General features: G+C 37.7%; 1 protein-coding gene across 5 annotated transcripts in view; it reads right to left on the bottom strand.

Moving 5' to 3' along the window:
* MARK1 (microtubule affinity regulating kinase 1) overlaps positions 1-17,011 on the bottom strand; it is a 57,132-nt gene that overhangs the window by 26,846 nt on the left and 13,275 nt on the right. For 4 of the 5 annotated variants that reach the window (XM_030269158.4, XM_030269159.4, XM_002189638.7 and 1 more), the window contains exons 2-4: positions 7,951-8,154; positions 7,323-7,376; positions 1,056-1,104 (exon numbers count right to left, since the gene is read on the bottom strand). In XM_030269158.4, the coding sequence (XP_030125018.2) occupies positions 1,056-1,104; positions 7,323-7,376; positions 7,951-8,154 (307 nt within the window). Of the gene's footprint in view, positions 1-501; positions 634-1,055; positions 1,105-7,322; positions 7,377-7,950; positions 8,155-17,011 lie in introns of those variants that run through there. The other variant, XM_012572360.5, reaches the window with a different exon arrangement.

Below are 17,011 nucleotides of genomic sequence, written 5' to 3'. Positions count from 1 at the left end.
TACTCATCCCATGAGTATAATTTATGGCCACTGATAACACTAAATCATACAGAAACTTTATATCCTTTAGGTTAGCATTCTTTTGAGGGGGAAAAAGACCAAAAATTAATTTCTACATCACAGTTGATAATAAAGCATATTAATTCACAATTTTTTCAAAGTTTATGCACACTATACAAACGAGTTCATGCTGAAATTAGTGTTTAATTTGACACAGACTTAATTTAAAATCATACAAACCTCCCCTGTTTTGCTAGCAAACTGCTCACAGTCAGAAATCCAAGATTCTGACCAGCTAAAAACCAAGTGGATACCAGAAATGTTAAATCTGACTTTCCTCAGATGACAATATAGCCACTCATTTAAAACAAACACACCCCGACCACCACCCACAAGAAAACAGAAAACAGCAGAAGCTATGAATGCTGAAAAAGCAACAAACAATTTAAGGGATGAGAAGGGAGTGCCTAGCATGTAATAACTTGTACACCTCGTCCATACCTTGTATGCAACAAGCCCTCTGGCCAATTCAGGACCATTAACTGTCTCTGGAACAAGACTGTCCAGCCCTCCTCAGCCAGAAGAATTGTCATCACAAAGTAGGGCCCTGAAGCTGTGGGGTAGGTGAAAGAACTAAAGCAGAAAGGGAAAATTACATACTTGGTAATTCTAATTTTCTGGAAATATCAGTCAGCAGGAGTCTTTCCTAGACTGAACTAATGGAGTTCTGCTACTCTCACCTAAGAAACTCATGCTTTTGGGTCTCAAGAATAATTTCAATAGAAGAGGGGAGTTGGGGTACTTGATAGACTGGAGACCTCACATGTACTCTGTGTAAGGCTTTCCTGGACTGAGCAGTTTACCTCCTCTGAGCAAAATTCTTGATGCAAGCAGAGTCAATAAACGAGGGGAGACAATGAAGCATTTACTGGATGCTTACTGTCCCTATTAGCTTCAAAAAAAGTTTAACAGCACTACATTCAAATACAGCCAAATAGAGTAAAATGTAAACACTATAACAGAAAAAAAAGTCTGCAAAAATGCAGGGCTCCTACCAATATTGGGATGATTCAGAATCTTCATTATTCGTACTTCTCGAAACAACTGTCAAGGAAGCAGGACAATTTCCTTAGAATGTGTTTATTATGGAAAAATTACACAAGATATGCAATTTTAAATGTCAAGCAGAAGACAGAAAAGGCCATAGAAAGTAGCATTAGCATAAAATATAGACAAATATAGTGCAGTGAACTCCAGAAAACATAATCTACATCTTATGCATTAAACCAATATAATGACTACAAATAACTACATACCAAAATCAGATCAATTTTTAAGCTTTAAGCAAACACCAAATTGCATAGCCCTTTCTGGAGTTCCACACTGACCAAATCCTACAGATTATTCACACAAGTATTCACGCTCTCTGATTTCTTCAGTGACTGGCAAGCTCTGCCAACTACCATGAACACATCGAAACTGCAGGTGTAAGTACAAGATGCAGCTCTAGAGAAAAACCATACACAGATGTTCAAATGGAAGAAGCTACCAGGAATTCTGACATCCTCCAAGTCCTGCTGCTCCACAGAGGTGAAGCAGGCAAGTTTGCTTTTCCCACAACTACCAAATTTTACACTGGTCACAAGCAGCAGTGATTCCCCCTCTCTCCCCTTGCCAGTCCTGAAGGTTTATCATTGCTGAAAGTCTGCTGTATGACAACAAATCATGTAATTATAAACAAATGGACAAACTTAAAGCCCTTAGTATATATACTTCACACTGATTTTTTTCTTTTTAAACAGAAACAAGAAGTTATTGGTCTTAAATTTCTTCCATTCATGGCTTTATTAGTTAGAGGCACATCAAGATTAACTTAGGGGCTCAAAGGAAAGAAATCAAAAATGCCTAGGTAGTTCAGGGCTGTGTAGTTGAGGTTGGCAATACTGATAGGCTTGCACTGTTTAATTGAACAGCACAGCCCCTATTTAATGTGCTGCACACTCTTTGGTCCCTTACTGGGCTACCACAGGATGCTGAAATAAAAGAAGAAATGCTCACTCTCTTCAGTGTAATGCTTAGACATTTTGGAAACATCTTTGGAAATATCATATAGTCCTCCTTAGAGAGAAACTGAGCTCAACACACTAAGTGTGTTGTTGCTGTTTTGTTTCTCTCATGTTGCAGAGACATCTCACCCTCCATTTTCAAAATTAGTCCCATTTGATCAGATGCAACCATTGCAAAAGGGTACAGTGATGCAAGCCAGAGACTGAACAGCTCCCAAGAGAGTAGCACTTTAGTGTATTTTATGTCTCTAAAATTCTGCATTTATTCTACAAATTAAGACTACAGAGCAACATCTTATTGGCACTCAGCTTTTGATAAAGTATGATTGCTACAGCTCAAGTAATAATATTACAGATGTATACTTGCATTATTTAAGTATTTCATGCTAGTTACTATGCATTTGCCTTATAACTGCCATTAAAACAATTTCAGTGGGAAGTGAAGACTACAAAAGCATTTCTCTGAGCAAATATGAAAATAGATGTAGTTTGCTTATGTCTAAACCACAAAACAAGGGTATGTAATATTATGCACCAGAATTAATTTGAGCAAATATCTTTTCCTCATAAAATCAGCCATTTTTAAGAAAAACCACGTCAGGATGTTCATTGTGAATTTGTCATTTTTCTAAGTATTGGAATTTGTTATACAAGAATAAATTTCTCAGCTAAAACAATATAAACTAATCAGAAGCCAACAATTCTAATCCAATGGATGGTACCGCACCAGAAGAGATTCTAAGCAGGTATGTGGAAAAATCAGTTCCTCCCCAAAAGATTGGAAAGATAACTTAAGACTGGTATAAGAGGTACAGCAGTAAACCTTCATACCTTCATAGACTGGATTAAAACATGAGACTTCTACAGAAAATTAATTTCAACCCTCAGATTTTTATATTTCATGTAAAGTACATGGAAATTGAAAAAAAAAAAAGTGCATTATTCTATTCAATATTCTCACAAGATTTAGAAGTTTACTAATTGGTTTAAGACTCTAATTGGTTTAAAATTCAAATTGATTTTATGGTGACAAGAAATTTTGTTCCACAAATATTTCTGAATAAAAGCCTTAACAGTATTCAAGGACATGATTTCATATTGCAACTCTGCATTCCATGAAGCACTACTTTATTTGTGATAAATCTCCTCCCCCACGCTTTCTCTGTGCAGAAGCATGCTGGTCATTAACACCTGCAATGCCAATAATAATGTATTTACAAATATAAACACCTTTGAAAAATACCACTACACCCCTCAATAACACTCAGGATACATCTCTTTGCATAGAGATATTTAAGCAAGAAGACCAGTGTTGTTTCCTACAAAGCTAAGTTTGTTAAACCGATAAAAATCTGGACAGAACAGTGATGTTTGTTCTCTGAGGACAAGGCAACCTGCTGCAGGATTATGATCTATTTTACTGACAAAAAAATAACATTTTCAGAATTCAGACACACTTTTATTTTCCTGCGCAGCAGTGTCCTTCTCTCTCAGAAGGTGTAAGTGACTTATCTCTCACCACCCCACCACACATTTACAGGACTACTCTTCATTCTTAATAAAGGCTACCATTCAAAAAAAGCTCTTGAATAAGCATCTCCTTGTTGGAAAGGTGCTGTAGCCTCAAAAGCTTCACTTATAGAAAGGGACAGCCAGTACCATACTCTGTTTCTAAAATTTGTAGTTAGGAAAAAGACTTGAAAAATTGTTTTCTGTGCCTCCAGCTTAATTTTCCGAGGAACAAACTGCAGAAAGCAAAGATCTGCCACACCATTAGTAACATTTCTACTTGCTGCCAGATTGACAGTTATGTTTTAAAATTTACTTTAAGTTACTACAATCAAACTGAAAATATTCAGTTAACCAAAGCTTTGTCTTCTTTGAAAACTGTGCTTGAAAGCTGCTCTACTTTCTAAACTGTTACTGAGAAGGGATGTGGCAAAAGGAGCACAGCTCTCAATAGGTAACACACTGAAATTGTTCCAAGTGTTCCACACTACTTTACTTCTGTTCTGCTTTCCCCAACAACAGAGGAACTTAAGTAAGAGGTTCCAAACATGTTTAAAGAATAAAAATTTTGCTGTCCCCTAGAAGGGGCATAGCTGAAATAATCATATCCTAATTAAACCTATTAATGAAAAAAAGCACCTTCTGCTCCACTAGCAGTTTGCAGAAGAGCAACAGAATGCTGTTTCAGAAACAACCCTGGTGAAGCCAGTAGAAGACAAAATTTTCAATGTAGCAGACATGCAAAAAATAGACTGGCTATTTTGATACAAATTTGTGTTATGACAAAACCCAAATACTTACATTTGGAAACAAATTACAATAGTAACAGTGGAAAAAGCTAAGCCAGTACAGTAAGTTACTATCAAGACTGCAAGTCAACAATAAAGCCAGCTCTGTTCTAAACAGATGCTCACCGGGTATGGTGGTAACCATATACTGAAGAAACTGAAAACAAAATAGAAAGGCAGGAGCCTTAATTCAACATAGGTTTTCTTTAAAGAGGTAGAGGTCTGGAGTGAGAAATACAATGTAAGTTAAGACATTAACATAAGCTACCACATTGCATGGACAAGAAAGCAATATTAACAATTCACAAGGTCAGCTTACTTAAGCCATCAAATGTTTGTGACACAAACTAAAATAACTCTGTCTGAAGTACCCTGTGTACAACAAAGCATGAAAACACCGGTGAGCAGCTAGGAAGAAACGAAACACTCTTTGCTTTTATACCCGTGACTAACTACAGACCCAGCTTGTATAACACTTCCAGCAAGTGAAGTATGTGCTCAAATATGTCTGTTTACAAAACAGAATGGTGCATGTGAAGCCATGATGACTCATTTCACTTAATTAGGTCAGTAGCAAGTCCTGTAGCAAAACTGACTTGCACTCAATATCCTTCATACTTTGGTGAATGGAAAGGGGATGGTTTTGTAAATGATCCCATACCCAAGATAACCAGAAATTTGTTTTGTTTGATTAATAATAATCAGTAGTGATTGAAGATCTAAGAGTTTTGCTGAACTGCAAAATTTATCAGCTTTTAAGTTCTAGAGACCATCCTCTCAACCAGGAGAGTTTAGATGGTTTCAAACTCAGGAGTGGTATTTTTTTGCCAGTAACATACTCCAGTGTCCTCTATAAACCTTCATTAGATAAGTATCCCTATCAACACAACACTACTATCACTGCTTCCCATTCCCAACACTGCCTCTTGAAGAAAAAAAACCCAACCATTTAACAGCCCTTTGTACAGTACAAGCCTGTAAAATCATAAAACTTCACATTGCAGTGATACTAAATAGTATAAGGAGAATCACAAACAAAATGTAATAGCTCAGTACAGAAAGAAAAGAGTGACTGATTTCATAGAACAGAACAAGAATTTTTATGATTATACTAACAATCCACAAATGACCCACTAAAATTCTAACAGAAATTATCTTAAGCATGCTAATGAACCACCCTCTCATCCTTATTTGCTTTGTATTTACAATTGCTTCAGTGACTGTGCAAAAATTTGGCTTAAGTTTACTTAAGAGCTTTCAGGCAACCAATATTCATTCACTCAGTCACAGCTAAAGACATGTAAAGCTTCAAAACAAAGATTATTTTTTCTGAAAACCATAATCACTATTTTACAAATGGAAACATGATACCAACAAATTACCCAATTTTTCAGTGTGAGCAGAAGATGCATGGGATCAATACATTTAGCAGTTCCTGAAGAATGAAATTCCAGTTAATCACTAAATTTAAATGTCTATCCTTAGTTCTGCTATAAGCTGCTTCTAACAGTACCTAACACTGTATGTCTTGTTGCTAGCTTCCCACTCAAAAAAACCAAGTAACAGCAGCAATGTCCTATTTCATCAGTATTTTATGTATTATTTGTGCAGCATGAGAGCATGTTTTGTATCTTATTTATACTTGGAATGGTTTATTGAATTATTAGTGAATATTTTTGTATGAAATACAACTTAACATTAAAACTATTTTCCCAAAGCTGAGATTTTCTTGCTCAGTTTTCCAGAAAGTTTTAACATATTTTAGCTTCTCATTGCTCAACAATGAGACAAACCCAGCCCTTCAAGTGTGAACACCAAGCTAGCTAGGAAATAAGCTACGTGAGCAGCACAGGATTTCCACAATATGCTCTGTCACACGCTGCCCCTGCGGGTCCCTCTTCTCTAGCTCAAATATTAGCAAAGAGATTTGCTTAATACAGGATATAGGACTTAACAGCAAAGCTTCTGCATGGACTGCACAGCAGGTTGAATTAAAAAAAAAGATCCAGAAGAACTCACACTCAAGTACTACAAAGGAGACATTAAAGCAAAGAAAGTATAAAAAGAGATAAAAGAAAAAAAGAAATTAAAGCAAAGCTGTTTACAACTCTCCATAACCAAAGCTACACAATAAAATAAATTGTAGCAGCAGCCAGAGATAAATGAACAGCAATAAGCCCTGGCCTCTTTCTCTCATTTCTACAGCTACAGACAACAGCAGTCTAGTATTTGTAAACAAAAAATACCCCGAATTTTTACAATGGGCATCCCCCAGTAGGACAGTACAACATTTCTGTGCTTTAGCCACAACAAAACATACAGAGAGTTAAATAGTAAAAATCCAAACCAAACAAAAATCCCCACAGTTTTGATAAAACCCTTATCACAATGACTATGAAAGACTTCTGAATTTCATCTGCAGGCATAAACAACACTGCTTTGATTATATTCACTCATTTTGCCAATTCTGTGCACAAAAAGTAATTGCCACAAGTCCCCTGAGTTCAGCAAATATTTTATTAAAGTTGAAAGAGTATAAAGACAAATGTAGAAAAACCCATTAAAGCAATATAAGTTGGTACTCTATGTCCTCAAAAAACCCAATTAGTACATTAAAGAAAAAATCCAAGAAGAATATCATCCTTTGCAGCATTAAATCTTGGTCTAGCATGTAGACAAACTATCTGTATACCTAATTGGAAAGAAATGTTACTGTTGGCAAGGAGGAAAGCGAGAAGAGGAAGGAAGAGCAAAACAACAAAGCTCAGATAGGAACTACATGGAGTCACTGCCCTCAGACAAATGAATGTGCACATTATAGCAGGGAGACCATGCTCTCCCAAGATCACACACAAAAATGTTGTTTAGCAAGATAAGGGGATCAAATATTTTTGTCAAGTAAATAAAGGATCACAGTTTGACTGTTTACAGAATTTCAAATATTATGGTCTATTCTTACCTTTTGCAGGCTAGTAGGATTTAGCTGGGTTTTATCTATTATTTTCACAGCAACCTTGGGAAAAAACCAAACAGCTATGAATTACTAAACTCAGAAGAAGGTTTGAACAAAAACATACTGCACCTCTGTGAGCAAGAGCATAGATGCACCTCTAAAACATGCATGTGTGTCTACTTCTACACATTTCAGCAAGCAAAATTCTCAAACCTATTAAGATTTACCAGCAGGAGCATGGAACTTTGCCACTGAGGAATCAGTTTTATACATCTGTCTGTGTTTGGACTGAACAAAGTTATCTTGCCCAGGCCCTCCAAGCAAAAGATTGATCTATTAACAGATCACCAATATCAATGGAATTTGCCTATCAATACATTTCTCTTCAGTTTTAGAAATGCTTGGGGATGAACAGAGATCTTCTCAGCCCCAAAATACCGTTTGATGCAGAACAAACATTTTGACCCTTTCACCAAGAAGCTACATTTTAAAAAGGGGTGGCTGGTTAGGTGGAAACTCAGGCATGTCAGGTAACTTCTTCTATATCCTGAAACATCCTCTAGAAGAAATACTTATTATAAAGTGAGCCAAAGAAAACAAATCAGACTGACAGTTTTTCTTTCTCAGGGCTTACCTCTCTTCCAGTAAGCACATGCCTTGCCAGCTTCACTTTAGCAAAATTTCCTTTTCCTATTGTTTTCAGTAAGCGATAATTTCCAATGTGAGGATGCTCTTCATTTGTGGAAGTGATGGAGTTCCTACATCGGGGGATGTTTTGTCTGCTACTTGACTTGATAGGCTGGATGTGTGGTTCAGTGTATCCATCCACAGAGGTATGCTGCAAGGCAGACAAAATAGTTGGGAATTTAACTACTTGGATTTTAGACAATTGTAACAGAATAGACCACAAGTATAAAAAGATGCAAAGGGGAATAATTTATTTAACTTTTACAATATAATTGATAACTCTGAATGGCAGCCTAATGAGAAAATGCTACCTTTGGGCAGAGTTTGATATAGGTCTCATGAAAAAGTCTGCAGAAAGATTTTACCAGCTCCAAAAGCAAAACTACATACCTAGGCAGTAATCTACAATCTATTACAGACTTTTTTAAAGATGCCAAACCATACAGTGTAGGTCTATGTTGCAGATAAATTTGTCTAATCATAATCAAATTTAGTTTTTTAAAAATACACTGTTCAAAATATATTTGTACCTTGGCATATTTGGAAACAAGGTTTCACTCTTTTTCTGGTTAACTTTCTTCAGTTAAATGACATTACTTTTTGTTTTTTTCAAGTAAACTTTGTTCCCAAAACATATTTGCATCTTTTAAAGTTCTTGTTCAAGTAGCAAACTATCTACATCTTTATTTAAAAATAACTATTCTTTAAAGCCCCATGAGATCGCATAAAATATTTTAAATCTCAAAAGTCTAAAGAACTAAAAGGAAGTTATTTTTAATGCATGCCAACACATCATCCCACGTTAAATGTTAGTCACTGAAATCTGCTTCAGTACTCTAACTTCCAAGTATATAAGGGGCAAGTTACAGATGGGGCTTGGAATTGTTCCAAAGAGAAACCAAAGTAATGAAAAATGTCAAAGGAGTGCTAAGTGTTTCAGTATTTCAAATACTTTCTAAGAGTGGCAGATGGGTACAAATGTTTAACAGGTAAAATTTAGCTTCTAATCTTTTAAGTTACAGACTTTGAAAGCTGCCAAATACTGGAGGTAGAGTGTCTTCCCAGAGCAGTTTTTAGATTTATAGCAGAAAGGCGTGCTTACTCCCAGCTAAGCATAAAGCACCAACAGACACCTGCACATTAACTGAGTATTTTCACATTATTGACTGCCTCAATTAATAAGTGGATATCTTTGTACAGAGCACTAAGGAGCCTGTTCCTAGATCCCTGACTTTAAGCTGAAAGCAGTCTGAGGGTAGCTGGAGTTTTACTGCTTCTCCCAATACCCAGCCTAATGCTGGGCTGGGCTGACCTCATCCATCATTCCTTATGGAATTATTTTCATATCTAACCAGAATTTAAAGCAGGACTTCCAGCTTCAGTCTGCATTTGTTGGAGACTGAAGTCAATCCCCTCCTGTAAACACTCAGGCTTACAGGCAGTCCCACTGAACCAGGCAAGATTATTTCAGGACATAAGCAGTAGTGGAATTGGGAAAAGGAGCAAACAGCTGCAACGCAACCGGAAAAAACAAGGGGTATACCACAACCAGAATGTTCTTCCCAAATGTAGCACAACCCTGCTTACATCACCTCCAGCATTATTAATTATTCACTATAGCCAAGAGAACAGCCCTAAATATAATTTTGTTTGTCTTTTCTTTGCATGAGTCTTTCTGCAAAATACTACTGTACTCCCACTGCTAAACTGCTTTCCAAATTACTGGAGAACCAAGCAAGCCAGGCATGTTTAGATTCTGTATATCAGACAAATTTATTCAGCTGTGAAATAACACGCTAGTAATAGTATTTATTCTTTAGAAGCACATCATTAAAGTATTTTCTGTGGACTTTGAAAAAGAAGATCAGAAGGGCAGCTCCAGGCAAAAAAGGCTTTGAAACATTCCTTCAGCAACGGACACCAGCCCCACATGTGATAAACCACAGCCCAAAGGAAAGTCTCCCCTAAAAACACACCTAAAAGCTCCCTAAAAGTCGCCCCTATAAATGCAAAATCAGTATCTGTATGGTGCTAACAATGAATACTTCAGCTGCACTTAGAACCCATCCAGGGCTACAGCACCGTGCTACACAAAGAGGTTTTAGAAGTCTTTGAGCCTCTTTACTCACTGAATAAAATCTTCACTATTAGGATTAGCAATCCTAATATCAGCTGCCATTCATATACTTCATAGGATTAGACTACTCCCAGCAGATACCTGAAGGGATCTCTTCAAGAAACAGTTGGATAGACTCAACCAATTCCATGGGCAAAGAGGAAGATGCCTCCACAGAATAGATCATTTCAATGCAGACTGAACAGGAAAAGCATTATTTAATCAAAATGACAGTTTAACAGTACCAAATCTGAAGAGGAAAAAAGAGTAACAAGGTTCATGGTCAAGATGATTCTGGATTTTGGTCTTTTGTGACAGAAAAACTAAGCCACTCTGAATGGTTCCTAATTATTCCTTCTCAAACACATTCTCCTCAGAGTCAACCAACCATTCTCTCCAGCTATGCCCCAAGGATGACAGAAATCATGCATAAAGAAGGCCAAATTTCCTGGTTTGTGAACCACAAATATATACAATTTCTGAATATGAACAGCACTGAATGAAATTAAAATTATTCTTGCAACAGGCCTCTTTTCTGCACATAAACAGCTTGCTATTGCTGGAAGGTAAAGCGGAATTTCAAGTAGAAACTGATCAAGAAATCAACATTCAGTAAAATTGAAACAAAAGATTAAGAAGTTGAAAAAATAAAAATCAAAGTCAAATAGCAGTATCTCAGAGATTATTTCCAAAGAATACTAAAGCTGAATTTCACAGATGTATGTAACATCCACACTGTCTAGAAGGCCAGGCTACATAGTTTTCAGATCCTTCTGCTCCATTACAATGCATTCATTCATTATGCATCAGCTACTATGTGGCTATTTAAAATGCCATTTCAGTAGAACAATCTCTAAATTCTGAGAAATTTTTCAGGGTGCTGGAAAACCAACATTCTCCTTGAAGTTCACTGTCATCCAAAAACAATTTCAGTCAACAGGCTGCATTTCCCACACAGGATTTTAATGAGTGAGTCTGTTATTTCACTAGATACCCTAATATATATATACATATATACACACACACACACATATATATATATATATAAATATATATATATATATAAATGTAGTGGGAAACACTACCTTACTAGTACATCATAAACATGACTCAATATATTCAGTTTATGTCAGTGTAAAATAAAGTCTCTAGAAATAAACATGAAATTAGATGTTTCTTAAAATAAAATGCAATTTTATACAAAAATAGGGTGAAGCAGTAACAAGCTTAGACCTGAAACAGTTTATTAGAGCATTTAGGTATTTTGCACATTAGTCAAGTACTTTAAAATAAGAAAAGAACTCATGCAGAACAAAATCCCCCTTTTCAGGAATCTCAAAAAAGTATTTCTAACATTCAGTTTTAAATTGCAACAGAAGAGAGTTTGATTAACACTTATTGCTTCATACTAGGTCTGCGTCTGACATATTCCACCAGGGTTGTTACAGAAATCCAAGGGCAGTAAGACCACAAGAGAGTTAACCTGACCCATTGCTTCTCAAAGATATCATTTTCTTTGTTTACCCAAGGTAACTTTGCCAAAGCAAGATGACCTGATGGCCACAACACCTTTAAGAAAGTGCAGAAGAACTAACCCCACCAAGGAGGTACAATGTGTGGCTTTCACTACTTTACATGGTCAGTATCCTTTAGCCACTTAGTAGCCAATGGAGTATACCTCCACTTAGGAGCCAAGGGATTATACACTGTAATCAAACTTAGAACAAACTTTGTTTACAACAAACTTATAACATCACCTAATTAACTGCTGCTACACCTCGGTCTTAAAAATTCCCCCCAAACCATTCCAGTCACCAATCCACAAAGCCTTTCTCAATCAACAACACTGAAGGCCTCTATAGTCCTTCATAATAAGAGGGTAATTTCCACACATCAATCTGCCTACAAACACACCTCACTCAATTAAACAAACCTCTTAGTCCTGAATTGTCCCCATCTTGATTCATCACAAGGCAAATTCCTTGGTAGAGCCAGCCCATGCAAGCAAAGTCTGCACATGCTGTTCTACAAAGGCAAATCAACACACTTTTCTCACTCAGTATTTTCTGTGCTGTCCTGGACCAATGTATCTCGCAGCCAATTTTTATATTCATAACTCCTACTATTTCCAAGCAAGTGCCATATACATACACAGTTATAACAGCTGTCATATTTTGCAAATATGCAAATATTTTTCAAAATAGCTAGTCCAGACAGAGGGTGTCTAAAGGGTTGAGAAGACAACCTTCTAAATAGCTCTGATCTGCAACAGCTTTGCTCTTAATATATGTATATTGTAGGGGGAAACATTCCTTTAGTCGTACAATATAAACATGACTCCTGATACTCAGTTTATGTCAGCATAAAGTATCTAGAAATAAACACCACATAAAATTAAATGTTTCTTAAAATATAATACCAGGAAAGCAAAGGGGACAGAGGTGTGAAATACTGTCCTGGATGTCCAGCTGCTGTCATGTTGTTCTCTGCCATTAGTCCTTAGGACCTAGGAGCTTCTAGCAAGACACCTCAAGCAAGAGTTTTGCTGAAGCAACAATCAGACTGAATTGAAAGAGTCCAATGTTTTTTTTAAAGCTCTTGGTGAACCTCAAAGTAGAAACCATCAGAGATGTTTATATGAGCTTGTTCTGCATCATATGTCAATAGGATCAAGGTGGTACAGGTATGATGCAAACTGCATGTGATTATAGTACCTGATCCCAAAGTCAGGGGCAGAAGAAGAAAGGGATTCCCTCCTTGTCCAGGTAAGCCTCACATATACACAAAACCACATTTTATTTTTGCCACACTTATCTATCACATCATACTACAGTTCCTAAAGCACCTCTGCTGTAATAGAGCACTATCTAATTTTTCCTTTCAAACATGTGACAAAGTGGTTTGGAAAGGGCAATTTAAAAGACTGAATGTATGTACACATGATTTTTTTTCATAAGTTCTTAGCAGCAATTAAATGCATACTAGATTGTGAATGCATAATAGAAAGTTATTTATCATTTTATTTTCATGTCTCCTCCTTTTTCCTCCCAGCTGGAAATTGTCCATCTCACAAAAACAACTTCAATGGTAACAGGAAAACATTTCTACTACAAGGTGAAATAAAATCCCCCAATGCCAATAGACAAATAGTGTTCCCTTCCCAAAAGCAGACATGTACATGGGTGGCAGGTAAATTTATGCTGAGCACTGAGTAAATCTAAATCTGTGCTTGTTACCATGGGATCTAAACCCTATGGAAGTTTAGCTGGGATTTTTTTTATTTTGTTTTGCTTGGGGTTTTGTTGTTTGTCTTTTAAGTGCTCAACATATGCAAATCTATGTGAGACATACAGAAATAAGTTTGCCAACATCGAGACAGAATTGTATTTCTCATATCAAGCTACACAGGATGCAATGTTTACAGCTCTGTACTTGAAGCAATCTGGTAAAGAAAACATCCCATGATCTACAGTGCAGAACTAGAGACAGCTAAAAGGAGTTTCAGTAGTTCATACTAAAGGATCTTTAGAATAATTCTCATTTTCATATGGTTACACCAATCTGTATTAATCCTGTGCATGATACAGTATGCTCATTCCCCTTTTTTTTAAACACTGCAGTAACATCATATGGAAGGGTGGAGTTCATTATCACATGGAATTACAAATCCTTTTTATTTGATGGATTAAAAAACCTTAGAAATGTGCTGGTCCATCCCCAAGATGAGAGCCAAAGCATTTTAGAAAAACAAATACTTACTTCTATAGCATGACATCAGGTCTTGTAACCCGAGCTCAGCTAACATGTTTCCTCCCCTCCCTGGGCCTGAAGCCCTCAGCCTGGCCAGGCGTGCAGGTGCAGCAGAACAGGACCTTCCTGCCTTTGTTCCACTTCACTCAGAATTGGCACAGTTATTTCAGCCTGGCACTTTCCTTCCTGACTCATCCCAAACACACAAACAAGATTTTCCAGGGCTAATTCAGGCCAACCAGCCCATATCATCTCCATTAATTGCTAGCACAAAACCGAACCCTCCCTGTAGCCCCATGAAAACTGAGACAAGCCAGCTAAAAGCTGCTGCAGTAAACCACAGGTAGAACCAACACAAGAAGGGAAAAAAAGTTAAAGTTTTTGTAAAATCCTTGTTTACTCATTTTTGTCATTTGGTACAGTACTAGAAACTACCATCAACCTTATCAAGCAAAAGAGTAAAGCATTTCCTATCTTGTCAAAATGAAATGTTAAATGTCCCTCACCCATGAAACCTAACACAAAAATAATTTTTTGAAGAAAAACACTTATGGGAAGGAAGGAACAAAACAATTCCTGCAGCCTCCTGGACACATCCAAACACAGCCCTTTACAGACAAGAGTTCTTTCAACATTTCTTGCTACCCATGCTCTTTCCTCAGAAGGTGACAGTTTGACCACACCAGTCTTCTTTGACTTATTTCATGAGATCTTCAAACCTGCCAGCACAGAGCTGCCAGTGAGTGTTCCCATCTCTCCCAGGATATTCTGCCAGCACTTGGAGGCACAGGCAGCTGAGGGACACTACTGATTCTGAACACCACAGCACCCACAGTTTGCTCAAAAATTCCCTGTGAAACAAAAAGAAAACTAAATGCAAATGTTGGTTGTTAATTGAAACAACTAAACAAGAACAGGAACACACCCAGAAAGCGAAACTTCTGGCAAAGGAAACTGGCAGGAGTTTTTATTGCACTTTTAAATGATGCAGCCAGGTCATTTTTCAATAGGTCTGATGAAAGGCAAAAGAAGGGAGACATGAAACAACCTACAGTTCAGGATCATGTCAAGCACATGGAGCTCCTCAAGCATTTGCAGAACTCAAGAAGCAGAAAATGCTTTAATATCCAACTTCAAAACTGAAAGGGCTGTTTCTGCAGTCTAGAGACTGCAATCCTGAAACCTGAGGCTTGCCTCCAGACAAGGAAAACAGCAGCAGGAGGCAAGGTTTACTCACAAAAGAGCGACCAGATTAGAGTGTGAAGCATGTCTGACACTCGGGATCAAACAAGCACTCTTCTGGGTCAGCTGAGGTTTTCCTACAGAATGAAAGGATACAGCAGCTAATTGGGACCAGGCTCGGAATTGCAACTCATTCTTCCTCTCAAAATTTACGAAATGGACATTTTTTCCTTATCCACTGCATACCTACAACAACTCTGGATGAGTCCCCACATGGCACAATGGCTACTGAAGGTGATCCAACACTGCTCCCATGCCCACACACGCCTACACTCACTGCTGCTGGGGCAGCAGGACACACGGACAGCACAGGCAGCCGAGCCAGAGAAACCCTCACAACTCTTCTGCCAGGGTCACCTCCAGCTCCCTGAGACCTCCCTAGCAGCAGCACAGGCAGAAGGACAAAAGGCAGCACCCAGCACTGGGAAGACAGGATCGCATCAGCTCCATGTTAAACTCTCGTGGAACTGCACTATCAGGACAGGAACATGGAAAAGAAAATTGATCACACTACTTTTCTTGATAATCCCAAGGTAAATTGACACTAGCAGTGAAACTTTAGCTAGGAGATACTTATTCCCATTCCACAACAAGGACTCGGACAAGAACCAAAACCAACACAACAACAAAAAATCCCCTAAAACCCAAAAAGGCCGAAACAAACAAAAATGATCCCACAAACAAGTAAACAGGCCTGCTTACTTGTGTTGTTTACCCTCAGAAGAGCACACAATGTAAGCTCAAGAAGCTTCCCTTTAGGGCTGACATGAGTGGGCAAAGCAGCACCTCAGCACTTTGCTACACAAAAGAGAAAGTTTCTCCTCCAGCAAGCTGGACAGTATTTCTGCAGTCTTTACATACCATTACTGGATTCATCCAGTGACAGATCCAGATCCAATGACAAATTCATCAAGACAGATCACCATCTCATTTTGAAGACTGTTTTATCTCAAGGTCTTATTAACTTTCTGAAGTAAAGCCTGATTCTAAAAAGTGAAGAGATGACCAATTAAATTATCTAACCTGATAGCAGTACATACTAACTGATGCACATATCCTAGAAAAGAAACTGTCTTGGACAATGAGGGACTCTAGAATCTTTGAGGACCATATCAAGCTCTGTTTCAAATGCCATTACGCAATGTTCAGCATGATTTTCCCATATTCTCTTAACGTTCTCCTTTTAGGGATCTTGGAAGTCTAATCTAAAGAGTACAGAGACTCATCTTAACAATTCCCTTCATACAATACAGAACATACAATATAACTAGAAGTAATTCTCAAAATTAACTTGTTGCCTAGACAGACGAGGGGACTAGAAAGCATGGATCTACACAGATTAAAAAGATATCTCAAGCCCTTCCACAGAGCCTTCAAGGACAGGGCAGGGAATCCTTCCTGACCAGAAGAGCACTTTCATGTCCTCTTGCACTAGAGAATACCAGTTTAATTTCTCCATGTGCAAGGCTTGATAATATGTGCTGGCCCACCACTCAGCAGCAAGGACTTCTGGTGTCAGTAACATGTCTTGCTTCAGAAGACAGAGCTGCAGAGGGTTTAATGGACCTCATCTCTCAAGGACATATAGTTTTCATATTTAAGCCAGAATCTCATCAGACCCAGCATTCTGCAGACTTTTTTTTTTTTTTCTTCACAAACACAAGGTTGACTCTGAGGAGTAACACATACCTTCACACAGGAAAACCAGAGCACCTTCCTAAGAGCACCTTAGCTGGCACGGACAACAAGCCTGCACTCAAGCAGCACAAGAGTTTTGTCTCATGAGAACAGCTTAGCAGAGTATGACCTGATGGTGGGAGATGCAGATACAGTTATAAGGACACCACTAAACTTAGTTTACGCTTTCAGAAGACCAACTATGCTTTACAGCAGAGCAAGA

Source organism: Taeniopygia guttata, chromosome 3, assembly GCF_048771995.1.
Source record: "Taeniopygia guttata chromosome 3, bTaeGut7.mat, whole genome shotgun sequence".
In the NCBI taxonomy this organism is placed as follows: Eukaryota; Metazoa; Chordata; class Aves; order Passeriformes; family Estrildidae; genus Taeniopygia; species Taeniopygia guttata.
The sequence above is the reverse complement of the archived record's forward strand: the minus strand, read 5'-3'. Positions and strand labels throughout refer to the sequence as shown.